The sequence below is a fragment of the Lichtheimia ornata genome, assembly GCF_029851405.1.
Source record: "Lichtheimia ornata isolate CBS 291.66 chromosome Unknown scaffold00059, whole genome shotgun sequence".
Lineage (NCBI taxonomy): Eukaryota > Fungi > Mucoromycota > Mucoromycetes > Mucorales > Lichtheimiaceae > Lichtheimia > Lichtheimia ornata.
The window spans coordinates 30,346-52,430 of record NW_026695379.1 but is presented as its reverse complement, the minus strand read 5'-3'; the positions used below and the strand labels follow the sequence as shown (position 1 = coordinate 52,430).

At 43.5% G+C, this 22,085-nt stretch overlaps 10 protein-coding genes across 10 annotated transcripts; 4 read left to right on the top strand and 6 right to left on the bottom strand.

Annotated features, from left to right (window-relative positions):
* Positions 1 to 79: 79 nt before the first annotated feature.
* On the top strand, positions 80 to 2,478 carry O0I10_009747 (uncharacterized protein; the record flags this gene model as incomplete). Its single annotated transcript, XM_058489733.1, has 9 exons — positions 80 to 449; positions 515 to 574; positions 639 to 911; positions 964 to 1,545; positions 1,606 to 1,709; positions 1,764 to 1,863; positions 1,923 to 1,998; positions 2,059 to 2,293; positions 2,359 to 2,478. 9 exons carry the CDS (start codon positions 80 to 82, stop codon positions 2,476 to 2,478), a joined length of 1,920 nt encoding a protein of 639 aa, XP_058339479.1.
* A 358-nt stretch (positions 2,479 to 2,836) lies between these two features.
* O0I10_009746 (uncharacterized protein) lies at positions 2,837 to 4,257 on the bottom strand (the record flags this gene model as incomplete). Its single annotated transcript, XM_058489732.1, has 3 exons — positions 2,837 to 3,252; positions 3,314 to 4,157; positions 4,219 to 4,257. 3 exons carry the CDS (start codon positions 4,255 to 4,257, stop codon positions 2,837 to 2,839), a joined length of 1,299 nt encoding a protein of 432 aa, XP_058339478.1.
* A 2,378-nt stretch (positions 4,258 to 6,635) lies between these two features.
* On the top strand, positions 6,636 to 7,827 carry O0I10_009745 (uncharacterized protein; the record flags this gene model as incomplete). The annotated part of the gene is made up of 3 exons (XM_058489731.1): positions 6,636 to 7,001; positions 7,059 to 7,143; positions 7,199 to 7,827. The coding sequence occupies 3 exons, from the start codon at positions 6,636 to 6,638 to the stop codon at positions 7,825 to 7,827; spliced, it is 1,080 nt and encodes a 359-aa protein (XP_058339477.1).
* A 466-nt stretch (positions 7,828 to 8,293) lies between these two features.
* On the bottom strand, positions 8,294 to 9,008 carry O0I10_009744 (uncharacterized protein; the record flags this gene model as incomplete). Its single annotated transcript, XM_058489730.1, has 3 exons — positions 8,294 to 8,692; positions 8,750 to 8,868; positions 8,933 to 9,008. 3 exons carry the CDS (start codon positions 9,006 to 9,008, stop codon positions 8,294 to 8,296), a joined length of 594 nt encoding a protein of 197 aa, XP_058339476.1.
* Positions 9,009 to 9,118: 110 nt separating this feature from the next.
* Positions 9,119 to 10,923, bottom strand: O0I10_009743 (uncharacterized protein; the record flags this gene model as incomplete). The annotated part of the gene is made up of 8 exons (XM_058489729.1): positions 9,119 to 9,156; positions 9,216 to 9,292; positions 9,357 to 9,694; positions 9,755 to 9,955; positions 10,009 to 10,227; positions 10,304 to 10,615; positions 10,680 to 10,769; positions 10,846 to 10,923. The coding sequence occupies 8 exons, from the start codon at positions 10,921 to 10,923 to the stop codon at positions 9,119 to 9,121; spliced, it is 1,353 nt and encodes a 450-aa protein (XP_058339475.1).
* Positions 10,924 to 11,085: 162 nt separating this feature from the next.
* O0I10_009742 (uncharacterized protein) lies at positions 11,086 to 12,318 on the bottom strand (the record flags this gene model as incomplete). The annotated part of the gene is made up of 1 exon (XM_058489728.1): positions 11,086 to 12,318. The coding sequence occupies one exon, from the start codon at positions 12,316 to 12,318 to the stop codon at positions 11,086 to 11,088; it is 1,233 nt and encodes a 410-aa protein (XP_058339474.1).
* A 230-nt stretch (positions 12,319 to 12,548) lies between these two features.
* On the bottom strand, positions 12,549 to 13,846 carry O0I10_009741 (uncharacterized protein; the record flags this gene model as incomplete). The annotated part of the gene is made up of 7 exons (XM_058489727.1): positions 12,549 to 12,794; positions 12,851 to 12,952; positions 13,008 to 13,120; positions 13,185 to 13,277; positions 13,346 to 13,452; positions 13,515 to 13,615; positions 13,679 to 13,846. 7 exons carry the CDS (start codon positions 13,844 to 13,846, stop codon positions 12,549 to 12,551), a joined length of 930 nt encoding a protein of 309 aa, XP_058339473.1.
* Positions 13,847 to 14,292: 446 nt separating this feature from the next.
* On the bottom strand, positions 14,293 to 16,300 carry O0I10_009740 (uncharacterized protein; the record flags this gene model as incomplete). The annotated part of the gene is made up of 7 exons (XM_058489726.1): positions 14,293 to 14,476; positions 14,540 to 14,654; positions 14,713 to 15,368; positions 15,431 to 15,529; positions 15,598 to 15,634; positions 15,761 to 16,001; positions 16,070 to 16,300. 7 exons carry the CDS (start codon positions 16,298 to 16,300, stop codon positions 14,293 to 14,295), a joined length of 1,563 nt encoding a protein of 520 aa, XP_058339472.1.
* A 2,515-nt stretch (positions 16,301 to 18,815) lies between these two features.
* Positions 18,816 to 20,298, top strand: O0I10_009739 (uncharacterized protein; the record flags this gene model as incomplete). Its single annotated transcript, XM_058489725.1, has 7 exons — positions 18,816 to 19,014; positions 19,093 to 19,241; positions 19,313 to 19,376; positions 19,446 to 19,706; positions 19,763 to 19,841; positions 19,897 to 20,066; positions 20,129 to 20,298. The coding sequence occupies 7 exons, from the start codon at positions 18,816 to 18,818 to the stop codon at positions 20,296 to 20,298; spliced, it is 1,092 nt and encodes a 363-aa protein (XP_058339471.1).
* Positions 20,299 to 21,232: 934 nt separating this feature from the next.
* Positions 21,233 to 21,707, top strand: O0I10_009738 (uncharacterized protein; the record flags this gene model as incomplete). The annotated part of the gene is made up of 3 exons (XM_058489724.1): positions 21,233 to 21,401; positions 21,458 to 21,607; positions 21,670 to 21,707. The coding sequence occupies 3 exons, from the start codon at positions 21,233 to 21,235 to the stop codon at positions 21,705 to 21,707; spliced, it is 357 nt and encodes a 118-aa protein (XP_058339470.1).
* Between the last annotated feature and the right edge of the window lie 378 nt (positions 21,708 to 22,085).

The following is a 22,085-nucleotide window of genomic DNA, read 5'->3' as shown; positions in this document are numbered from 1 at the left end:
TTCGTTCTTCTTTTTCGTCCGACATACATACACGCGCCCCCCTCCATTGACACGTATTCTTTCCAATGGCTGATGGTAAATGACGCTATGCTTGTCACGTACACGTACATGCGACACCAACACACTCGAACGTTCTTGTTCTTCACTTGAATCAGACGCAGCATTGCAAAAGGAGAAGCAATGGAAAGACCAAGTCGCCACTCTGCATGCCAAACTCACTCAGGCTGGAAACCATCTCAAGACACTTGCTCAAGAGAACGCACGCTTGAATCAACAAATTGCTCAACACAACTCGGAACGAGAGACGCATGACAACACTGTAAACGACCTCTTGAAGACCATTGGCTCCTTGTCACTGGATGATGACACTCCACAATCCCTTTCAGCTCCCGAGGCAACCAAGCTAGTAGAAAGTGTCAAGGCACGCATGAAAGAAAAGGAGGAAAAGGGTAGGTTGTTTCCCTTGGATACGTGTTGTAGCAAGTTAAGCATAACCAACGTGGACCCTGTTTAGCAACGACCAAGATCGAATCACTAGAAAACCAAGTCAAGACGCTTTCGGATCAGCTTGAAGGTAGGTGATTGCATTCTAGGAACCATAGCACATGACCCTTACACATACATCCTATCCCATTTAGATGCCAAGAAGGAGGCTGCTGCTGCTGCTGCTGTTGCTGCTACGAATCAGTCGACTCAATCGTCAAAGGAACCATCCAAGGATAAGGATCAGTGCGACGTTGATCTCATCACCAAAAGTCTCACGAGCCTGCTGGAAGAGGATGATGACAGCGTATTCCCCAATGAGCTGCCGTTACAAGTTCGAAGTGCGTTTGAGAATGTGCGTCAAAAGTGGTCAGACAAGCTGGATAGCATCAAGGAGGATAAAAAGAGGATGGAGCAAGCACACAATGGTAAGAACACATCTATGTGGAGTGATATGGAAATATTAACAATCTTTAAAAGATCTTCAACGACAACTTACAAAGAGTCAACTTGGTGCATCACAGGACAAGGATCAATGGATGAATGAGAAACAAGAGCTTGAGGCCAAGTTGCAACATGTGGAAAAGCAGCATCGTGAGAGTGAGGAGCGAGTGACTCAATTACAACAGGAGCATCAATCGTTGTTGGGTAAATTGGCTCATATCAAGGAGACGTTGGCGCCCCGTTTGGAAGCCGATAAGCAGCTACGACAACAAGTGAGCGATTTGACAGCTCGACTGGAAACAGCAGAAAGAGAATTGACGCAAACACGTGCTGATCGCGTACGACATGAGGAAGAGATGGGTCGTGACTTGGCTGCCAAAGAGCGTATGGTTGCTGAATTGCAAGCACATATGGAACAAGTACAACAGGAACGAGAAGAATGGGAAGCGCATGCTATGCAAACCGATGCTCAGCGTAATCAACTCGAGACACGTTGCCAGCAACTTACAGAATCATTTGAGGAACTTCAACATCAGCAACAAAAAGAAAAACAAGAGCATGAATTGGAACGTGCCAGCTTGGCCAACCTGCAAACAGTGCTTGAAGAATTTCAGACCAGTTGAGTGTTGGGTTGAAAGGGTGATATGAAAATTAAGCTGACATGGTGATATGTTATAGCCAAGGATGCTGAAGTAAGGGCGGCAGTGGAGCATATTGAACGCCAATTGGAAGTTGCCAAAAAGTCATTGACCGAGTATCAAGAGCGAGCGCGGGTCGCTGAGGTAACAATGTGAATCTTTTGAGTAACGACATGAAGCTCACCAGGATCTCTATAGAGCGCTCTTGATCAATACCAACAAGATGTGGCAAAAACACAACAATACGAGCAGGAGATCAAGGAGAAGAATTTGTTGATAGGAAAGCTACGACATGAAGGTAAGTCGTCAAGATTATAAAAGAAACATCAGCTTGCTAACTGGGGTCCTCTTCCTTAGCCATTATTCTCAATGAACATCTTATTGAAGCCATGAGACGCCTCAAGGAGGAAACGAGTGATAGCAATGTGGATAGGTACGTTATGATAAGATGACATGTGATGGTGATGATGCTAATGCACATTGTTTTGATTAGACAACTTATCAGCAATCTTATCATTGGCTTTTTGATGGCGCCACGGGGTGATCGTAAGCGATTTGAGATCTTGACTATCATTGCGAGTGTGCTTCAAATGTCAGAGGAACAAAAGGAACAAGTTGGTTTGCTACGTCCCAAGAATTTACGATCGTCACCCTCATCTAATTCTTCATCGACGCCTGGATGGGCGAGTCCTCAACAACAGCAACAACAAAGTCAAGCAACTGGCGAGGTATGTTATCTTCATGGGGTGTGTTTATGAGCCTATCAACTAAGTCCCTGTTTTTTTTCTCATAGTCATTCACCGACGCTTGGATCTCCTTCCTTTTGAAAGAATCGAGCGCTTATGGACGTGCAGCGAGTACAACACAATCAACACCTGCATCACCCAAAGAAAAGTCAACGACCGATATTTAAAACCACCGCAAGCATTAATTGACAACAACAACTTCATCCACACATTACAGCATATTACGCACACTACTAGTCTCATCGCACACTCTCTACAATCCCTTACAACTCGTTGACATAGAAAATGATACCATTATGAGCAAAACAAAGCTGTGTATTACTTAAAGAGGACACGTGTATTCAAAAGTGATGAGTGAGTGAGTGAAAGGGATTGAAGGAGTGTGGGCAAGGATAACCCATGAGATGGTAGGTGACATTGCACCAAATCATTTTATTGTTGATCACCAACTGGGTGTTATACACGTCTCCATGCCAACGTCAACAACAAAGATCACATTTTATGCTCTGAGAGTCATATCAACCTTTATTGATCGCCATCCTCTACGACTACGAGCAAATCATTGTATAAATCAGCCATGTTTTTAGCTTTCAATACATCAATTTGGTATGCATTATCACTGATTCCAGTAATTCTTCCCCATGAAAACTTTTTATCCTTAAAATCCATCATGTAATTATCAAGCTCAGCGAGGAAGAGCTGCCAAACCGTATTCGGATCGGTCATCCTTGGGATTTTGAAATGAAACATGCCGAGCACACCATAGACATAATCCACAGGATCCATGCATCGTCTGGTGGACTTACCCAATGAGCAAATTAAAAAGTAAAATATCCGTGCATTCTTTTTGTTTTTGATACGCTGGTTATTGGATCTTCGTGCGCGGAAGATGTCGAAAAGCCAATGCAATACCGTTCTCACATTCAGCCATTCAGTACTTTCTATGAAACTAGTTAGCAGCCTTCATAGCGAATCGATAAAGCATTTTCATCTAGGGCATACCTTTTGACTCTTGTAGCTGACGATTGTATTCGTATTCATTTATAACAAACACCGCATTGTAAAAGCGACCTAGGTCATCCACCGTGATTGTGTTGTTTAGGGATCGATGCGTGCCTGTTTCCGCCATAAGACGTACGCCTCCTACAGGTAGAGCCATCTCTTGCCAGGTCCATACACGTTGCCACCATTGACTTTGCATGAGTGCGTATAAGAGATCAATCATCTGAGGATATTTGTCGTCGTAAAGCTGTTTGTAAGGCAAAAGGTCGTCTAGATTTCGATTTTCAAGCACCCAACAATAGTTAGGAAATGCTTCATCCGCATCCATCATGGCGTAAAGTTGTGGTATTAGATCAGGTTCGCAATCGATCATGACAATGCATTCATAGCAACAAGAATAAATATCGCCCATAATATCCAAGGGAGTATCGGTACGTGCACACAAGACATCAATCCACCAATAACTGCCAGGGTGGTCTTTGAGTAATGCAAGTAACGGATCACGTTTTTCGGGTCGCATTGAAACTGGATCGACAGGTTGTCCATTTTCATCATCCACGTAATTGCCAATATCGATCCATAGGTGTCGGTTGCTTTCTGAGATCCCCCAAAGGTGTGACAACGCATAATAAAAGGATGGGATGTCTCTCGTTTCTTCATTCATCATTTTCATTATGCGCTCAAGATGGTGTGGGTTGCTGCTTGGTCGTATAATTTGCATTTTGACTCCATTTTCAGGTACGTATAGGAGCAAAAAGTGTGGGTCGGCCAAAAGTGCATTAAGGCCTTGTTCGAAAAAACGTTTGTAGTGGTAGCCTTTGTCATCCCCTAAGCTTATAGATATCTAAAAGAAAAAGACAATGAATATCATTCTTAGTGTATTGATGTTTCATGCACCTACTTACTTTGTTGGGGTCGCTGTACTCGTTAGTGTGGCATGTCATGTTCGAAAAGCGGAAAAGAAAAGGTGTACCAACAGCAAGGGACTTGCTGGGCTTTTATTTCTGGTGGACTAACGTTTGTGTTACGTCCAAGATGCCGATCAAAAAGGTGATGGATAAAACAAAACATACCCATCTATGGGCTGACACCACGTGATCTCGCATCAACAACCCTCCTTAAAAACAGCAGCAACAATAGACCATGTTATGGCTTAGTTGAAACAAGTAAAAGATTGAATGACCATACCGCAATCACTTTTGTGTGGGGATACAAACAATGTATGACAAAGGATCTCGCATGCCAAACTTTGAAAGGCGAAGCTGGCACTCCAGAGTTTAAATGTGCGAAGGAAAGCGCTAGGCACGACGTATGAAAAAGCTGTTGGACCCTAATTTTTATTACTGGTATGGTGTATAGTAATTTAACTCACGTGACATAAAGCGTAATTTTCCTCAAGGTGATTGTCTACCGATCTCCTCTTTCACTCAACCATTTTGTTGCGCAGCCAAACAATGATAATCACCTTAAAAGCTACCACGTGTTTCCCATCACTTGCCTACACTGCAAAGATAACCATATTGCATCCCACAACAACACAGGTTCATTGAAGAAAAAGAAAGTATTGTATTGCGATAAATGTATTTCCAAAGAGTTGTCATTGTGCTATGTATATACTGAGTCACTCAATATCGGGTCGTTGTTGTTGCTCATTGTAATGCGGCATCTCGTAAACATAGCGTGCCATTTGCATCATCCAGCGAAACTTTCCTCGTCCAATGCCATAGTAGTGTTCGTGAGCATTTGAAACATGGTCGTAAAAGCCGTTGACAATCCTTGGGAATTCAACGCACTGTAACCCTTGGTTTGTTGTATGTAAGACACGGGTGAGGAATGTTTCATGATCGCCAGCAGCTGATGACTTGGATGACAATGAAGCTTGATAAGAGTGCAAAGTCTTTGTTGCTTTGGTTGATCGTTGTTTGTGGTGTCATCGTTGCTGCCGATTGCTTCAGCGGATTCAATTTTGAATTTCATCCCATCATGCTACCCTTGATGCCCACTCTTGATAAGCTGATCATCCAATCCATGGTCTTGTCGATACGACTCATCTCTGCTTCTGCTGCTCTGGGGTATCGACATATATACCATGGCTGTACGTGCCTGCAATGTCGATATGGTTGTTGAATCACGTTTCTCATTCGCCATCGTACATAATATTGCCGATCAGACTACCATCCAATGCCATAGTCGTCATGTGTGATCCAGCGTCTCTTCATAATGCATAGCATCGTCCAAATGGGGTATCATTGTGTCGCGCTGCCTGGCAACCTGATCCACGTGTCAACCATCAGCCCCCTTTCGCAAGCATATCACCCATCTCTCTTTTTACCTTGGTGTCCACTCTCAGAATGATTGAATAAAAGTCGCAGTATCCAAACTAGAATATCGTTGCCAAGAAAATATGGTTCATGATCTCCTCAACCAGCCATGTCAGTTGTCAATTAGGTTGGGCCAAGGAATGCAGTTGCTCGATACGTAATTCGTGACCGATGCGTCGTCGTGGTGGCGTTCATGCGGGTCATGGTGGAAGAGGATTGTGGCGAGCAAGGAATTGGGAGAGTCAAGTTGAGGGAAATGCAGTTGTGAAACGGAAGACAAGTAGACGTGAAAGAGAGCACCTAATTTGACATTGCCCACCCTATCGATTTTTCCTTCGTGTTATGTGCGCATGATCCACACTCCAACCTTCTTTCAATAAAGCAAGAGCCAAGCAGCCACGTGATGTACCCATCTAAATACATATGGGACTCGTTCAACTTTGTTTACTTACCAGCATCCGCTCCTGTAAAATGCGATCCATGAATATTTATACTTCATTAGCAGGCATGAGCACTGATGATGGCTTTGGGGCAAAAGGATCATTGCATTATATGACACGTGTAGAGCTAGTGCAGTTCCCAAATTATAAGGTAAGCGGTTGCTATGAGTCATTCAAATCCAAGCGGTTGATATTCATTTATTAGGAAGAAAAGACACTCTTTTTATTCATCTCGCCATGTCAACATCATCATCCATCAGCCTCTTTTTTCTATATTCTTTACGTGATCAAGCTTTGGATTGCAATATCGAATATAGCCGTAAATGCACTTTGCAAGTGGATGTGGGATCATCCAAAAGAGAACTTTTCATCTTTGTCTATACGCATCACGTGGTCCTTGCTATGGATCGGGATACGCGACATAAAAAACTGTGTCACTACGAGGCGCCGCTTTGATTGAAAGGTACAAAGAAAGAAAGAACACGCACTCACTTGTGTGACCTGATTTGTCGTGCATAAAGGTGGTCGCCATTCTTCTTCCAGAAACACACACACTCTACCATGACCGATTCGTCAACGATCCCACCACCAACAATGCATGCCTTGCAAGTGACTCATTATGGACCAGCAGAGGAATCGCTAAAGTACGTTGAGATCAAGACCCCTTCCATTCGTAACCCCACTGACATTCTGGTCAAGGTCAAAGCTGCTGGAGTCAACCCTGCAGAAACCAAGTATCGTTCAGGCAACGTATCCAACATGCTCTTCAACGCGTTGTTCAAGTCTCCACCAGCAATCATTGGAGGTGATTACTCGGGTATCGTGGTCGCCAAGGGCTCAGCCGTAAAGGATTTTGAGGTTGGTGACGAGGTCTATGGTTCCTTGGAAATGCCGGTTGGCATGGAATATGGTTCATATGCTGAATACGTAAGTATGTTACTAAGACAATGGCTTGGGATACGATGTTGAAACATTTGTACATAGCTTGTTGCCACCCTTGGCAAAGGAGCAATCATGAGGAAACCAAGCAACATGTCATTCGAAGAAGCCGCTGCTGTTGGTGTTGCCAGTGAGTGATCTTTTTTAGGGAAAATGGATATAAAGAACTCATTGGATTGTTAAAGGCATCACGGCTTTCCAAGGCATTGTTGTTCTAGGAAACCTGCCTAGCAGTGGCGAAGAGAAAATCCTCATCATTGGTGCTTCTGGTGGTGTTGGCACGTATGCTGTTCAAATTGGCAAGGCTATTGGTGCAAAAGTGGTGGCCATTTGCAGTGACAAGAACGCTGAATTGGTATCCAGCTTGGGTGCAGATCGTGTGGTCGCCTACAACTTGCAACAAGACATGGATGAGTTGAAGAAGGAGTTGAATACCTATGATTTGATCTTTGATTGCATTGGTGGTGACGATTACTACAATCGTTTTGTGGGATTGCTGAAAAAGGGATCCGTATACTCTACTGCCGTTGGTCCTCAATCACATCTTGGATCGGAGAAAATTGGTGTCCTGGATATCGCCAAGGTAGCATTCACTGTGATGGGACGCATGATTGCTGGAAGTCGTCCATATCGTATGGCAGCGGTGCATGTGCCATGGGATCGGTTTGCTAAAGAGGTACATCCATTATTGACCAATGGTTCTATCAAGAGTGTCCTTCGAGAGGATCAAGTATTCGACCTTAAGGATGGCGCCAAAGCACATTTGAAAATTGAGTCTCATCGAACGGTGGGAAAGATTGTCCTTCGTGTCTAAACTCGGTGCCACTGTTTGCTGTCCAACCCTTATTCTTATATCTTTGCCTATTCTCAACATTATCCTTCTACGAATGTACATATATTGAATGCAGATCGCTTTATTACGTAATAAGATTCTTATTTCCATGGTATCATTGTCAGTATCATAAAGGAATAATAGTATCGTGATGGCTTGAATGCAGTGGGTAAATTGGGTACAAGTCATTGTCAGATAGCTTCTTTGTAATAAACTTCGGCTAGCATCATGCGTACAATGCGATCGTCAGTAGCCAACCCCCTTCGGTTGTACAAACACAGCCAGCCATTGCCACCAACATCCTCTAACCTTTGTTGCCCACGTACGCTGATCTTTGTATATATGATTGCCAGCGATTTTGTCGGGAGGGAAAGCGATACATCGAATGTGTATGGATACGAGGGATATAGTCGGGTGATATGTAAAACCTTTAATATCTGTACATGATCTACCATATGTTGGCATTTCTATTTCTCGATTTGATACTACGCTCATAATCCTCAGCTTCCTCTACCATCCGCCGTACGCCTGGCGTATCAAGCTTTTTCTGTAATCGGGTATAGCTGTTTTCCTTCTTTTGTCGAATATCAATCAAATTGGTGTCGTTTTGCTGTTTCTTCCTTTTCTTGCGCTTGGTATCAATTTGCTCTTTTCCTTGTTGTCGCATCACATCTCCCTCAATATCCTCCCATAATTGTTTGCTGGTGTTTGATTGCTGCTCAAGTTGATCTTCTTCACGAATGGGCCGCCCTATCTCGTCACGTGGGATGATCTTGCCATGGAAAGGACACGTCACAAGATCACGTCTAGGACACAATTTGCCATTCCGTAAAGGAGCACGACATGCCTACCAATTAAAATGAGCATAATGTAAAAGTTAAGATATAGAGTATGTCTCACTTACCGGTACTTCTTTTGGCATCTTGTCCTTGTAATAGGTTGCTCGCTTCGTTAATTGATCCAACAGCTTCTCCGGCATCTCATGCGTGCCTTCTCCGGTTCCCATAAACCGATGTTGTCGTTCTGAAATAGATACCATGCATCAGCACATGTGTATTCTTGAGCATACCCTACTCGTAGTACTTGCCTATTCCACTGCTATTGAATTGAACATTCGACTTGTCCCAGTAATACAGATCATCGCCCCTATCAAAAAGCATCATGAGTGTGAGGATGCCATAGTGGTCGTATCGCACAATCCATGATCCAATATTTACCACTAAAATAAAAAATGCATGTTGTTAGCAATTACGCCAATGTGTAATGCCCATCATTATCCTACCTCAACCACGGGCGCCTTCTTGAGTAGCTCTGAGAAAAACAGAATACGTGAGCGTCAATCATCGTTAAAAGGAATGAATGCTACTAACCTTCTCTTGAGGTAGCGGTTGCTCGAGCTTTGCCTTTTCCTTTTGATCCATCATCTTGTCCTTGATCATTGCTCGCCCTACCCCAAAAAAGGTCATTACCGCCTATCTAAGACCTCGTCTTCATCCTTTTTTTTGTGTCACCTTTCTGATTCTGAAGGTAGTTGTGGAAACACGGCTGCTCTGTTGTAAGTGACATCCTCTTCCAATCCTGGTTCATATGCCAAAGGAAAGATGCGTTGAGCTGGTGGCAGCTTGGTTGATAATCCACCATTCCTCCTATCTGATGCTGCTTCTGATGACTGATTTGATGATCCGTCCAGCGGTACATCCTCGAAAAGCTCCTCTAAATAATCCTCATCCTCATCTTCATCCTGCTGTTGTTGCTGTTGTTCAATCCCCAACAAGTCTGATTTGCGAAGTGTGTCTTCAGTGATCTTGGTTTTCAAACTTAGCAGCTGCTTCAACAACTTGTCACGATCCTATCAAAAGATACAGAATGAGTCTCCCTGTATCCATCACTCATTCCTATAGTTCCTTACCGGATGATCCATGCGTCCAAGACTTTTGATCCAAACATTCAACATGGGCAAATGTTTATTGATAAGCAGCCGATGACTTTCTCGCAATTGCTCGTAAAGCACCTTGTTCTCTTCCGATTCGTGCACATCTCCCAAAGGATTCTCTGACAAGTCAATCTCGATCTTGTATCGATTGGATGCTAGACCATGTGATAGGATATCCTAGTGTATCATCAGCTCCCTGTTTGCTTTTTCATCCACCATCCCGTACGTACCTCTCTGTATTTTTCTCCAGTATCAGCTGCCGTGCCACTGCTTTCATAATCGGCCTTCATCAATGCATCGAAATCGATCGAATCGCCTTCATTGCGTGGAACCAAGATATCGAATACACCTTCCATTGAATTGAGATTCTCCTTCATCAGATCAAAGTGCTCCTCCATTTCTCGTTTGATTTGGGTCATGCGTCGTTGATAGATGGCTCTCATTTGTGCCTTTGGGGAAAAGGATGATGATGATGATGATGATGAGCATCGAATCGATCGTCTGATAATAGGATCCCATCCTTACCTGATTATCATGGCTGGCATGAATGGAGGCTAATGAGGATGTACCTTGAGCCAAGAATCCTTGATGAAGCAAGTAATCATATCCGATTCCAAGGGGTCGATACAAAGCAGCGTATTTCTCATGCCATGCTTTCACGAGTGCAAGAGCGTATTGTTTGAGCTTGGCAGCTACATTCGGTGGTGGTGGTAATGTTCGTTTCTGGATGCCGATGGTCAATGACAAAAATCCAGGAAACTCGTCGGCCAGCAACTCTCGAAATCGATGTGAACGCTGAAATAGTTCTTCGGCTAATTGCACGCATGAATATCGAATCTATCATCATAGCCACCACCCATCAATCAATAGGTCAACCCGCATGTATACACGTACGCTTTACCTGTGCATGTTCTGTTTTGAGTTGTGCGAACCATATCGTAAACGCCGTTTCCACATTGGCATCCCCTCGCTTGCAAATGCTCTTGATTTTCTACATGCAGTAATAAACGTTGTCCATGTCAGTCGATTGGCAACAGGTAGGCAGACCTATAATGTCGTTTACAAACCTTGAGCATGTCTCGATCGAGCGACCATTCACCAGTCTCCGTGATTTGCTTAATTAGAGGCTGCAGCTGTGCTTCCATAGTAACCAAGAAAAGAGAGAAGAGGAAAAAGAGAGAGAAGGAAACCGCAGCATTAGCATTTGTGTCGGTGTGAAACATTGCCATTTGGGTGTGTTACCTGATCATGCAGCATTCAATCCATCCCCATTTCATGTCATTTCATTGTATCCATGATGCTACATTCTATATTATAAACAAGTATCCATCTTTGGCTCTCACTTGTAATAAACCTTTATATACATCCTTCATGTTTCTAGCCATGGCCAAATCAAACGTCCTTGCTTTTTGTGATATCTCAATTGATACGATCCCTCCTCCCATATAATGTGATTCCTCCAGGGAGCGTGTAATATAGTCTTCAAGCTGAGAGAGAAACGCTTGCCATACTTCATCAGGATGTTTCATTCTGGGAATGTCCCATAGTAGAAACCCCAATACTCCATAAACGTAATCCACAGGGTCCATGCACGTTCGTGGTGAGTTGCCAAGGCTTTCAATGAGCTTGAAGAATGCATAAGGTGATGACAATGCGTATCCATCCACGGTAAGATCGGCAAAGTTTCTTGGTCGAAAGAGCTCAGCGCATTGTCTGGATATCTTATTCAGCGATGATTCCATCAGCTGTGTATCCACAAGTGGCATACCGGGTGCCTCCAATTCAACATCTTGGTGTGTACGACGATAATAGTAAGCGCGCATCTTGTACAAATGAACCAGCTGAACGGCTTCAATGCAAGTATCCATCCACCGTTTACCACTCCGCTCCGATATCATGATTACGCCCTTTTGAAGTGCCATCTCTTGCCATGTCCACACACGTTGCCACCACTGACAATCGAGAAATTCGTCAAGTGCTTGTACATGCTTGGACCACTTTATCGTTAACCGACAACATGGATCCTGGTAATGGAAATCTCGGCACATCCGCACAAGCTTTTCTCCAGAAATGGTTTCCATGGCAGCAGGCAAACAATCCACCATAGCATAACAGCAGACGCAATATCGATAAATGCTCCCCATAATCACCAGCGGCATGTCAGCCCTTGTACAAACAACATCAATCCACCAATAACTATCAGGCTTTGACTCCAATAATGCAAGCAACGTTTCACGCTTCTCAGGTCGCATCGGTATAGGATCAATGGGTCGACCTTCTCGATCATGGATATAGGTCCCAATCTCATGCCATGGATGTTGATGTGCATCGGCTCCCCATAAATGTGACAATGCATAAAATTGACATTCTTTTGTTGCGAGTCGGTTGAGATGGTGTTTATCTTTGGATGGGTATATGACTGTCATCGAACGTTTCTCATCATCAGCGACATGAACGAGTTTGAAATCTGGATGCTGCAAAAGGGCATCATACGAGTTGTCAGGCGGTGAAAGTTTCCAGTTGAACAAGGAAAACCACATGAGCAGGTGGAAAAGAAAAGAGAAAGAAAGAGACGAAACAATCAAATCCAGAGGAGAGAGAAAGAAAAAAACAGCATTGTGCAACTCAAACCTTGAATCCGTGCTACATTACTTGCTGCCAAGTCCAAGCCCCTACCCCTTTCCTTCCATCCCTCCATCCATCCAAAGTTGGTTCAATCCAAACGCATGTATTGTCCTTGATCACGATATATGTATGTACAATGCACCCATTAAAAGACGACTTGGGCTATCCGAAGGGTTTGATCAAAGGAGGCACATGCAACGAGCCCTTGCTTATCACGATTCCAATCACAGGCGATGATGGGATGCTTGCTAAGAGATAATGCCGCCACAGGTTGCTGCCTGGATCCATCATGGTCCCAAAGTCGGAATACACCATCACCACCCACAACACCAAAGTAGCGAGGATCTTGAGGTACATGATGAGCTGCCCACATGGTCGTATCACTCGACGACTAAAACAAAATGTTGTCAGCATCCCATTTATCCATACGACATTCATGAGCTCTACCTGTAGTTGTTCAATAGCCCCATTCTCGGTCAAATTCACAATAGCCAATCCTGATAATGTACTAAGCACCAGCTTGTCTTGATTAAAGTCAATGGAGCAAATCTATCCTTGCGTGTCAGAGCTCAATCCTTATTACCTTGAGAACATCCACACTTACCCCTGCTCCAACATTGGTCTTCCATAAGTAACGTGATGCTGCAAGATCAAACAACTCCAGGTCTCCATTCTCGTATCCTGCTGCAATCAATCGATTGTCATGGGTCGATCCTCCTAATGGTGGATTTCTTTGAGTTTACCAAGAAGTTGTGCCCAACACGCTATGCTTTATCCTTACCGAATGCCACTGACCATGCATCTTGTTGCTCGGTATGCCGTACATTGAAAACAGCCTTATCCAATTGCCTTGTATCCCATACCTTGACGCATCCTGATATGAGTCAATAAATGAGTTGAACGGCCACGATGGATATATCCTTTGCAGGGGGGGCAACTTACCATCTCGACTTGCGGTAGCCAATTCCGGCATTGATCCATCTACCATGTTGATGATGGTATCATGTGCATTTACACTGGATGTGGGTATCTCGAGTCGATTTGTATCCCTACAACCATGTAGGTTAGCTTACAAAGACGAAAGAATCCTCCAGAAAGATCCCACACTTGCCATAACTGCAATCTTCCATCAAAGTCGCCTGTCGCCACGTGTCGAGTCGTTTTATCAGCAGCTCCAAATGAACAACACCTTAAAGGCATAGGCGTCTCGGTCTAATGGATACACAACGTCAGCTGTTTGTGATGGGGTGGTGGTTGTCGACATTGGGATACTACCTCATTGGCGATCTCTAATCGTTTGCCGTTGACTCGGTATACTGATATGATGCCTGCACCACGCGTCGTTGCTCCCACCGCACACAATCGAGCTGAACTTGGAACCCATTGAATGCTGTACGGGGTAAATGATAGGTCGCGTTGAATCAAAGGAAAGACTTGTGTCATATGCGGGGACGTGTGTGTGTGTTGGAGGAGGAGGAAAACAAGGCGAGAGAGAGAAATCCCAGCTACACAAACGAGGAAATGATGTCGCTGCAGGTAGACTTGACAACCTGCCCCCATCGTAGACCCACTTTGACGCTGCACACTAAATCATCCATTCAAGGAGAAGTATGGATCATTTCTACTACTGAATAAATCAATCTTGAACGCATCCACATAAAATAAGATGATGATCACGTGACTTTAACAAGCATGTCAAAAGCCCACTTCCCCTATGAATCTTAGTATTTGATAAGCATATGTTTATTATATATGTATATGGCGTATAAGAACTTTTTGCACATTTAAAAAGTACGCATCGTTGAAGATGGTATTAATGAAAGAATGTTGAATTAGATATGGGTGCGTTCTTGTGAGTTGTTGGTATGATGATGATCATCGCATCATGTCTATTTCTTTTGTTGCTCCTTTGCTTCTCTTCTTTCACACCTACGACGCCACCATTTGGGACCAAGAGCAATCATAATAGGCACCAATCCGGATGAGACAAATAGAATCAATCCCAAGACCGTAAACATCCATCCAATGCCAATGCCTTCAATACCAGGCTCAACACAAGCCGTACCTGCAGCACTATAATAAACACATGCACCCATCAGCTATCTTTCATCCCTTTCCTTCTTTCAAAAAACGTACCCTAAAAGACTGCGAACGATGTTGTTGGTGGCTCCAATGGTAGCGCCTTTGCCGGGATAAAGATCAACGCTTAACGTTTGGTATACGGTGACACCACAAGTAATGGCATATCCAGCTATACGATAGATATTAGTAACGCAGCCATACTATGCTTGTTGATTATCAATAATTACCAATAAATTGAAGTATGAGTGGTGCAGCAAGATGCACTTCCTTATACAAGACCCATCCATAGCATACGGTGACAGCTTGTAGTAGCAAGATTTGCACCCAAATGGTTCTCAAACGAGCCTTGAAGATAGGAAAATCCGCCGGTAGGTTGCCAGATTTGAGTTTTTCAGGTGATGTATAACCAAGTTTGCGTGCGACAGCTCGAAAGTCCCTGTTCAAGATACGGCCTTGCATAAAGGATGCCAACACGCATCCACCACCAAATGGCAAATAGCACAGGCCAACTTGTAATTCATCAAGACCATAGATTGCTTCAAAATGGGTAGGCGTGGTTGTCATGTAAACAGCCAACATGGCAGCAACCAATCCATTTGAAATCATCATGAATGCAACATCCGGCTGCAACAAGTACAGAAACGGTTGCCACACACGAGGAAATTTAAGAAAACGAGAGAGAGAAGGTTCTTTTACAGCAGCAGCAGCAGCAGCATCATTATTATTTTCCTGCTGGAGAGCTTTTTTACGCAACCATTGTGTAGGTGTGGGATTGGCATAGCCGGACCCATTTCCTACAAGTGATCGCAACGTTTCAGGTAAAAAGAAAAAGACTGCCACAAGGGCTACACCGCCAATGATCATGAGAACGTAGAAAATCCACCTGTGTTTTCGAAATCGTTTAGCAAAGAAAAAGTGGTTATTCATGCATTTTGGACCACTCACCGCCAAGAAAGGGTCTGTGCAATGGCACCGCCGATCACGGGTCCCAACGATGTCGCCATCATTTGACAGCATGTAAAGGCACTAAAATAGGCACCGCGTCTATTTAAAAAAGGTGGAGACGGCGGGTATTAGATCATCGTAACACATACGCACAGACATTATCTTACTCTGCAGGAACAATGGTATCACCCAAAACACCGGCACCTGCATATTATAGATAAAGCAGGAAGAAGCAATGATTAGATAATGCTTTCTTAAAACCTCCACCATGTTTTTCTCTCTCCCATCCACATCCCCCCTTTTTATTATGATGGTTTATTATTATCGTACCCAATGCAATAGCTGAACTAGCTCCTGCTGCTTGGAACATACGCAGCACCAAAAGTGCGGGGAAACTAGGTGCATTGGCAAGGCCAGCACAAATCCCCACATACAAAATCTCAGTACTAATGTACACGGGACGACGACCCCAAATATCAGCAAGTGATCCCCAAAATGAGGGAGTCAATGCTTGAAAGATCATGTAAACGGAAACGCTCACATTGACCAAGGTGGTAGAGACGTCAAATTCCTATAATGATGATCTATGGATTAGACTATTGCTATTCTAAAAAGGTACACCCACCCTATTGGGCATACCTTGTTGATTTCTGTAAGGGCAGGGTAATACACAGTGGAAGAAAAAGGGGAGAGTAATCCAGCAAAAGAGACAATGACAGCAATGAACATACGCCTAGGCTTGGAGAATACAGTGTACTCTTCCTCAGCCTGTTCGGCATTATCAATGACAGCCTTTTGCTCTCCAGCTTCTAATGCTTTAGGTGGGGTAGTAGTAGTAATAGTGGTAGGATCGGGTTGTTTGGGGTCCATAGTGTGGTATAGAAAAAAATTTTAAGCCAGCTATTCTTGGGAGCCGCTGATCTCTTGCTCTATATATATAGTTTTCGGAGAAGCACCTATGCTTCGTTCTTTTTTGCATAAACCCAGTTGGTCGGAGACAGGGCGGTGACTCATCCGTTTTATTATTATCAAAGAAGATTCATGCGAGATACCTTACAATGCATAGTATGAAGAAATGGCCGCTGTTTGATGAGGTTCTGTCGATTGAAAATCGTCGTCTTTATGCCATGTTAGGGCTTTTTTCAAGCAAAGTATACGTCTTGACAATGAAACCACGGTGAATCTTTCTCCCAGGGATATCCATATTTGGAATAACAATGACGCGTTCCTGTTACAAATCGGGTATCATACATCTTGAGTATGCGTGGCAACATTCTGATTTGGCATGTGCGAGGATCATTTCTCCTTTTTTTTTTCTTTCCATGATTCCTAATTAGCCAACCGATCACTATATTTGATTGGACTTTTTTTGGATCGTACATCCATCCGAAACATAGTCAGAATTCCAACAAAGTGGATCAGACGATCAGCAGCAATCAAGCCAATGTTCATTCTTTCAGCATAGGTTTATTGATCAATAGGGTATATCAATATGACGACTAAAGAGGTGTTTCTAGCGCCGAGCTTCATATATTGCAATCGATGAAACGTCGTAGAGAAGCGTAATAGCGTGAGAGCTTGTTGTGCAACCCATGTGTCAACTCCAAGACAAACTCTGATCCTTGAACTGATAACGTAATCCAGAGTAACAGCAACGAGTGGCGTTCCTTGTGTTCAAAGGTCCCTGCTCCATACTTCCTTTTATCCACCTTCTCTTGTAGTCGTCTCGTAGTATATCACCATCATCTTTCCTGCTTCCTTTCGAGGATGGCCATTGGACGTAGTCCATAATCCTTCATGCTGATGGGGTCATTGTGTGGTGTCTTGGTTATACGTTGCAAAGATCATGTCATACGAAAACAATCATCCCACCCACATCAAGCTGCTGTATCAAAGTACTCAAATCAATCGTTTATTGTATACATCATAAAGTCGTCTACCCTTATCGTAACGTATGTTCGTACATGGTCGTCCATATTCGTGTGTTATGGTAGACGTAGCTGAATGGTAATGATGCCCCTCCTCTTTTGCCATGTTGCACTCTCCCACTACCTTTTGTCGGTTGATCAGCTCGACGGCAACTTGCAATGGACGTTGAAATGCATGCTGTTGGTGAAATGAGGGAAAGGAAAGTAAAGCGACGGAGGAAGAGGTACACAAGCTACTTTGTGGAGAACCACGCCGTGATTTAGAGACCCGCCAATCATGCAGAACCCCGTAAACGGCGAATAGGAAACATACATCGGTTGCCTAGATACATCATCACTTTTCCAAGGCTAGTGCAGCATCTACTTTTACTCTCTTTCAAGGTAACAGTGAACCAATCCAATTACGCTGTTCAAGCTTCCAACAGCCATTATTGCCGCACGTGTTGTTGGCATTGGTCTGCTCCCTTGCATTCGAAATGGTTTTGGATCGCATGATTCAGATTGATTGAAGATGGATGATTCCCCTTCATTATAGCCATACAAATGGACAAAGATACATGTATCCTTGATATGTACCATCACACATCTTCCTTCATCATCTTTGTTGTTGAGCATACATACCTTCTTAACTACCGCTGTTGGAGTGATGCCCAATGCCATCATAATAAAATCTAAAGCATGACAATGATAAAAATGACACGCAACGTTCTTGACCACCCGTATGAATGTGGGGAGAGGATGGAGAAGTCCATATGGATCATCTAAAGGATCCTCATCATCATCAACTCACACATACCATGGATGACTCATTTTGCTTATCATCTTTGACCTATAAAGAACCAGTTCTGGTAAAGAGTCAACGATTACCAAGCAACACTTTTAGATACATGCAATGACAAGTATAGCTCGGAATGATTTTGCACAGCCCGGTGACTATCGGGATTTTTCATCTCGTGATACCCCAGGTCTGTCATCGAGAATTTTATAGAACAAGGACACACGTTTTCATCTACTGCTGGGGTACATTTATAACATGGCATGATTGATTTTGCGGCCCGAGCGTCCATCCACTTGACATTTGATACCGACAACGATCACGCATTGACACGCACCACCAACATCGTATACCCTGTATGTAAGCACACCACCGGCCCCATCGATGCTCATCTTGTTGATACACGACGTACATTCATAAAAGATGTTCACACATACCATATAAACCCATTCATGCCTTATAAACCTGCTAGTGCTATATAAGCCTTATCAGCATGGGCATCAGGGCCAATTCATATCCAGCAATTTTTCCCACCGGCAAATTGCGGACATGTGTTACTTCCCACAGCTGCTCTGCATTAAAAATCAGCTGTTTGCATAAAAAGTGTGTGCGCGTGTGTGTTTTCTTCCCCTTCCCATCGTAGAATCCCTCCTTCTTTTTCCTCTTTATTTCTTTCTAAAATATGAAACGCGTCCCCAAAGTACATGTTATTGGTGCTGGTGTCATTGGTTTGACTACGGCAACACTCCTTCTCATTGAAGGCTATGATGTGACAATCCTCGCAAAGCACTTTCCTGGTGACATGAGCATCGACTATACATCGCCATGGGCAGGTGCACGGTGGAAAACGTTAGCTCCTAATGATGATGCTCGCTTACAACGTATGTGGCGTACTCGTTTGAGGATGATGATGATGATGATGTGCGACATGAAGAAGCTTATACTTTATTCTTTACCAGGCTATGATGCTGATTCATTCAAAATCTTTTGGGAGCTGGCAAAGTGTCGTGCGGATGAAACTGGTATTATGGTGATCCCTGCCTTTGACTATTATAAGGATCCTACTGCTGATCAACGCAACCCATGGTGGAAGAAGGTGGTTCCTGGTGTAACGTATCGACCAATCAGGGTTGGCTCTCAGAAGGTTTTTGCTAAGTAAAACTTTATGCATACATGTAGTTCCGAAAGCTTTCACGCAAAGAGCTTCCAAAGGATGTTGATATTGGGTATACCTTCACAACAGGTAGGTACATTGATGCATACGCTTATCTTTTGTTCCTTGTTGACTTATCCACACGCATGCACGCATCAGTGGCTATCACCCCAGAACGATACTTGAGATGGCTCCAATCACAATTTGTTGCACTCGGTGGCAAACGAAAGCACGTTGAAATTTCCAATCTTACGGATGCCATGGATGATCCTCAAAACACGGTGGATATTATTGTTAATTGTGCTGGTATGCATGCTGCTGGAATTCAAGGTGTCAATGATCCACACATCAACAAGCCCGTACGAGGACAAAATGTCGTGGTACGTGCCAAGCACATCCGAAAAACTATCTCCGTGAAGAGTAAGTTTTACTTGGTGCGTATTATGGAGACATGTATGTTTACAAAGGATGTTTAGCAAAGCAAGAATATACCTATGTAATCCCACGAGCAGATGGCACAGTGATCCTGGGAACGACAAAGGATGAAGGAAACAGGTACGTGTGTGGTACAAGGTGATGCGTATTACTGTTGCCTAACGTTTTCTTGAAGGAGTGCTGAACCAGATCCAGCTATTGCAAAGGACATTATGGAGCGAGCATGCAAGCATTGTCCTGAATTAACCAATGGTAAAGGGATTGAAAGATTGGATGTGGTTGGCGATATCATTGGACTGCGTCCTAAACGAAATGGTGGACCTCGTGTGGAGACTGAAGTCAAAGGTAACCACGCAAACACATGTCAAGAAATCTCTCACTCACACGGTCGTTATCATCATGATTAGTGTCGCCTTCTGGTAAACCTATTTTGGTTGCACACAATTACGGCCATGATGGTTCAGGATATCAAGCCAGCTGGGGTTCTGCAAAACACGCTGTAAAGCTGATAAAAGAACATCACGAAACCCTTCGAGCCCAATCATCCAAGATCCAAGAATTGTTATCCCGCCTTTGAAGAAATCATGTTATACCTATTCGCCGCCCCCTTTGTATATTATCCTCCTACTCAAAATAGTAAAGTCGCTTGTTATCGATGATGTAATCGTGCTGTTTGCTTTGTTGGACCGTGCTATCCTGGTGCACCCCACGTATCGTTCCCACGTTGAACCTTCTTTTTATTCCAGGGGCTTCATGATTGATAAGATTTTAGATAACCAAGATACGCGTCTGCCGTTGCCATGGATACCATCATGCTGATGATTTCGCTATGGTATACATAAAGCCATACTCGTTACACAAAAACAACGCCATCATCATTGTGTTGGATTATGCAAGCATTGGACGTATAATAGTCTCCCTGTTGTCAAGTAGCAATATTGCGTGTTTATCAAAGAACAGGCAACAACGTGTGTAAAGTGCATTATAAAACACATTTTCTTGCGAGTTGGTAACAATACAACGGCAAGTAGCATCTTTCACGTCTTTTTCGCTGTCGATAAAATCATACATTGACCAACAGCGTAATATCTTATGCAATCCAATGAGTCATAAAAGCTTACCCTCATTGCTTGGACACTATGAACAATGACAACATCCACACTTTTCCATGATAGCATGCTATGATTCCCTGAACCACGCGTTTCATATGGGTCATTGTTATCCAATTATGCAATTACTGCAAATGTTGTCAAGGTCAAGGCGACCCAGTTTTCAATCATTCCTCGCGGTTTACATACATTGACGACAAGCTATATAGGGATGGGCCTCATTGTTGTCAATCGATAACATTCATTGTATGTATGTAAGGTCTCATTGATCCATACCATAGAGGACCTTTTATTTAGGGGCAAGGGGACTTGAATGAATGGGGACAATGAGCTTCTACAATATAAAAAGGACACCATATGCAAAGCTGTCCATTGTTAAAGAATCACCACAGTATTGCCAATATGAAGATCATCCATCCCATCCTTGTTGCCATCGGTTTGCTGAGTGCCGTCGTAAGCTGTTCCCAAAACAAAGAATGCCAAACACTCAAGCTCGTCAGCAAATGTGGAAATGAGCCATGCACGTACAAGGTGGATGCTACTGGTCCTTTTATTTCTGATCATCTCAAACGTAAATGGATTGTATACGCTAGTCAACATGATTGCTCATTTTATGGATGTACATAGAAACGGTGACAAACATCTACAAGCGCTCGTGCGTCTCTCCTCCCGATCCCAGCATCTGCTCCAAGTATAATGGCTTGGATGAAACAGGGTGTCTTCGAAATCAATGCAGCTTCCTTGTGAAGACAACAGAGCCTTTTGGCGGGAAACCAGGTAAGTAGTCGATTGTGTGTTTGGGTGTGCTGATACTAATTCCTGTGATGGTGGTTTTATAGTACGATACGATTTTTATTGTGATAGTATATTGATTTAAGTGTATTAAAGAAAGCCTTCGAGAATGTGTACATGTTGAACATTTGGATGACAGCTGATAAGGTGGATATGGGAGAGGGTGGGATTGACAACGTGTGAGATTCCTTGATATCTATGGGCTGTGTCCTCTTGATGATATCCTACATGACCTGGTTGTGGTTAATGTGAAGAAGTATACCTTGTTCCCATGGAGACGAAAACAGCATCGTGGAGAAGGGTCCTGATTCGCATTATCCAATACAGGTATAATCATCCATCATCATCACCCGGGTTGTTGAACAAGGATCGTTACCGAAAAGTGCCATAAAGGTGTGGTGATGCTGTCATCCATTGCAAGCTTGAGTCGAATTGCTTACTGTGTACTCGATCCCTAACCTTT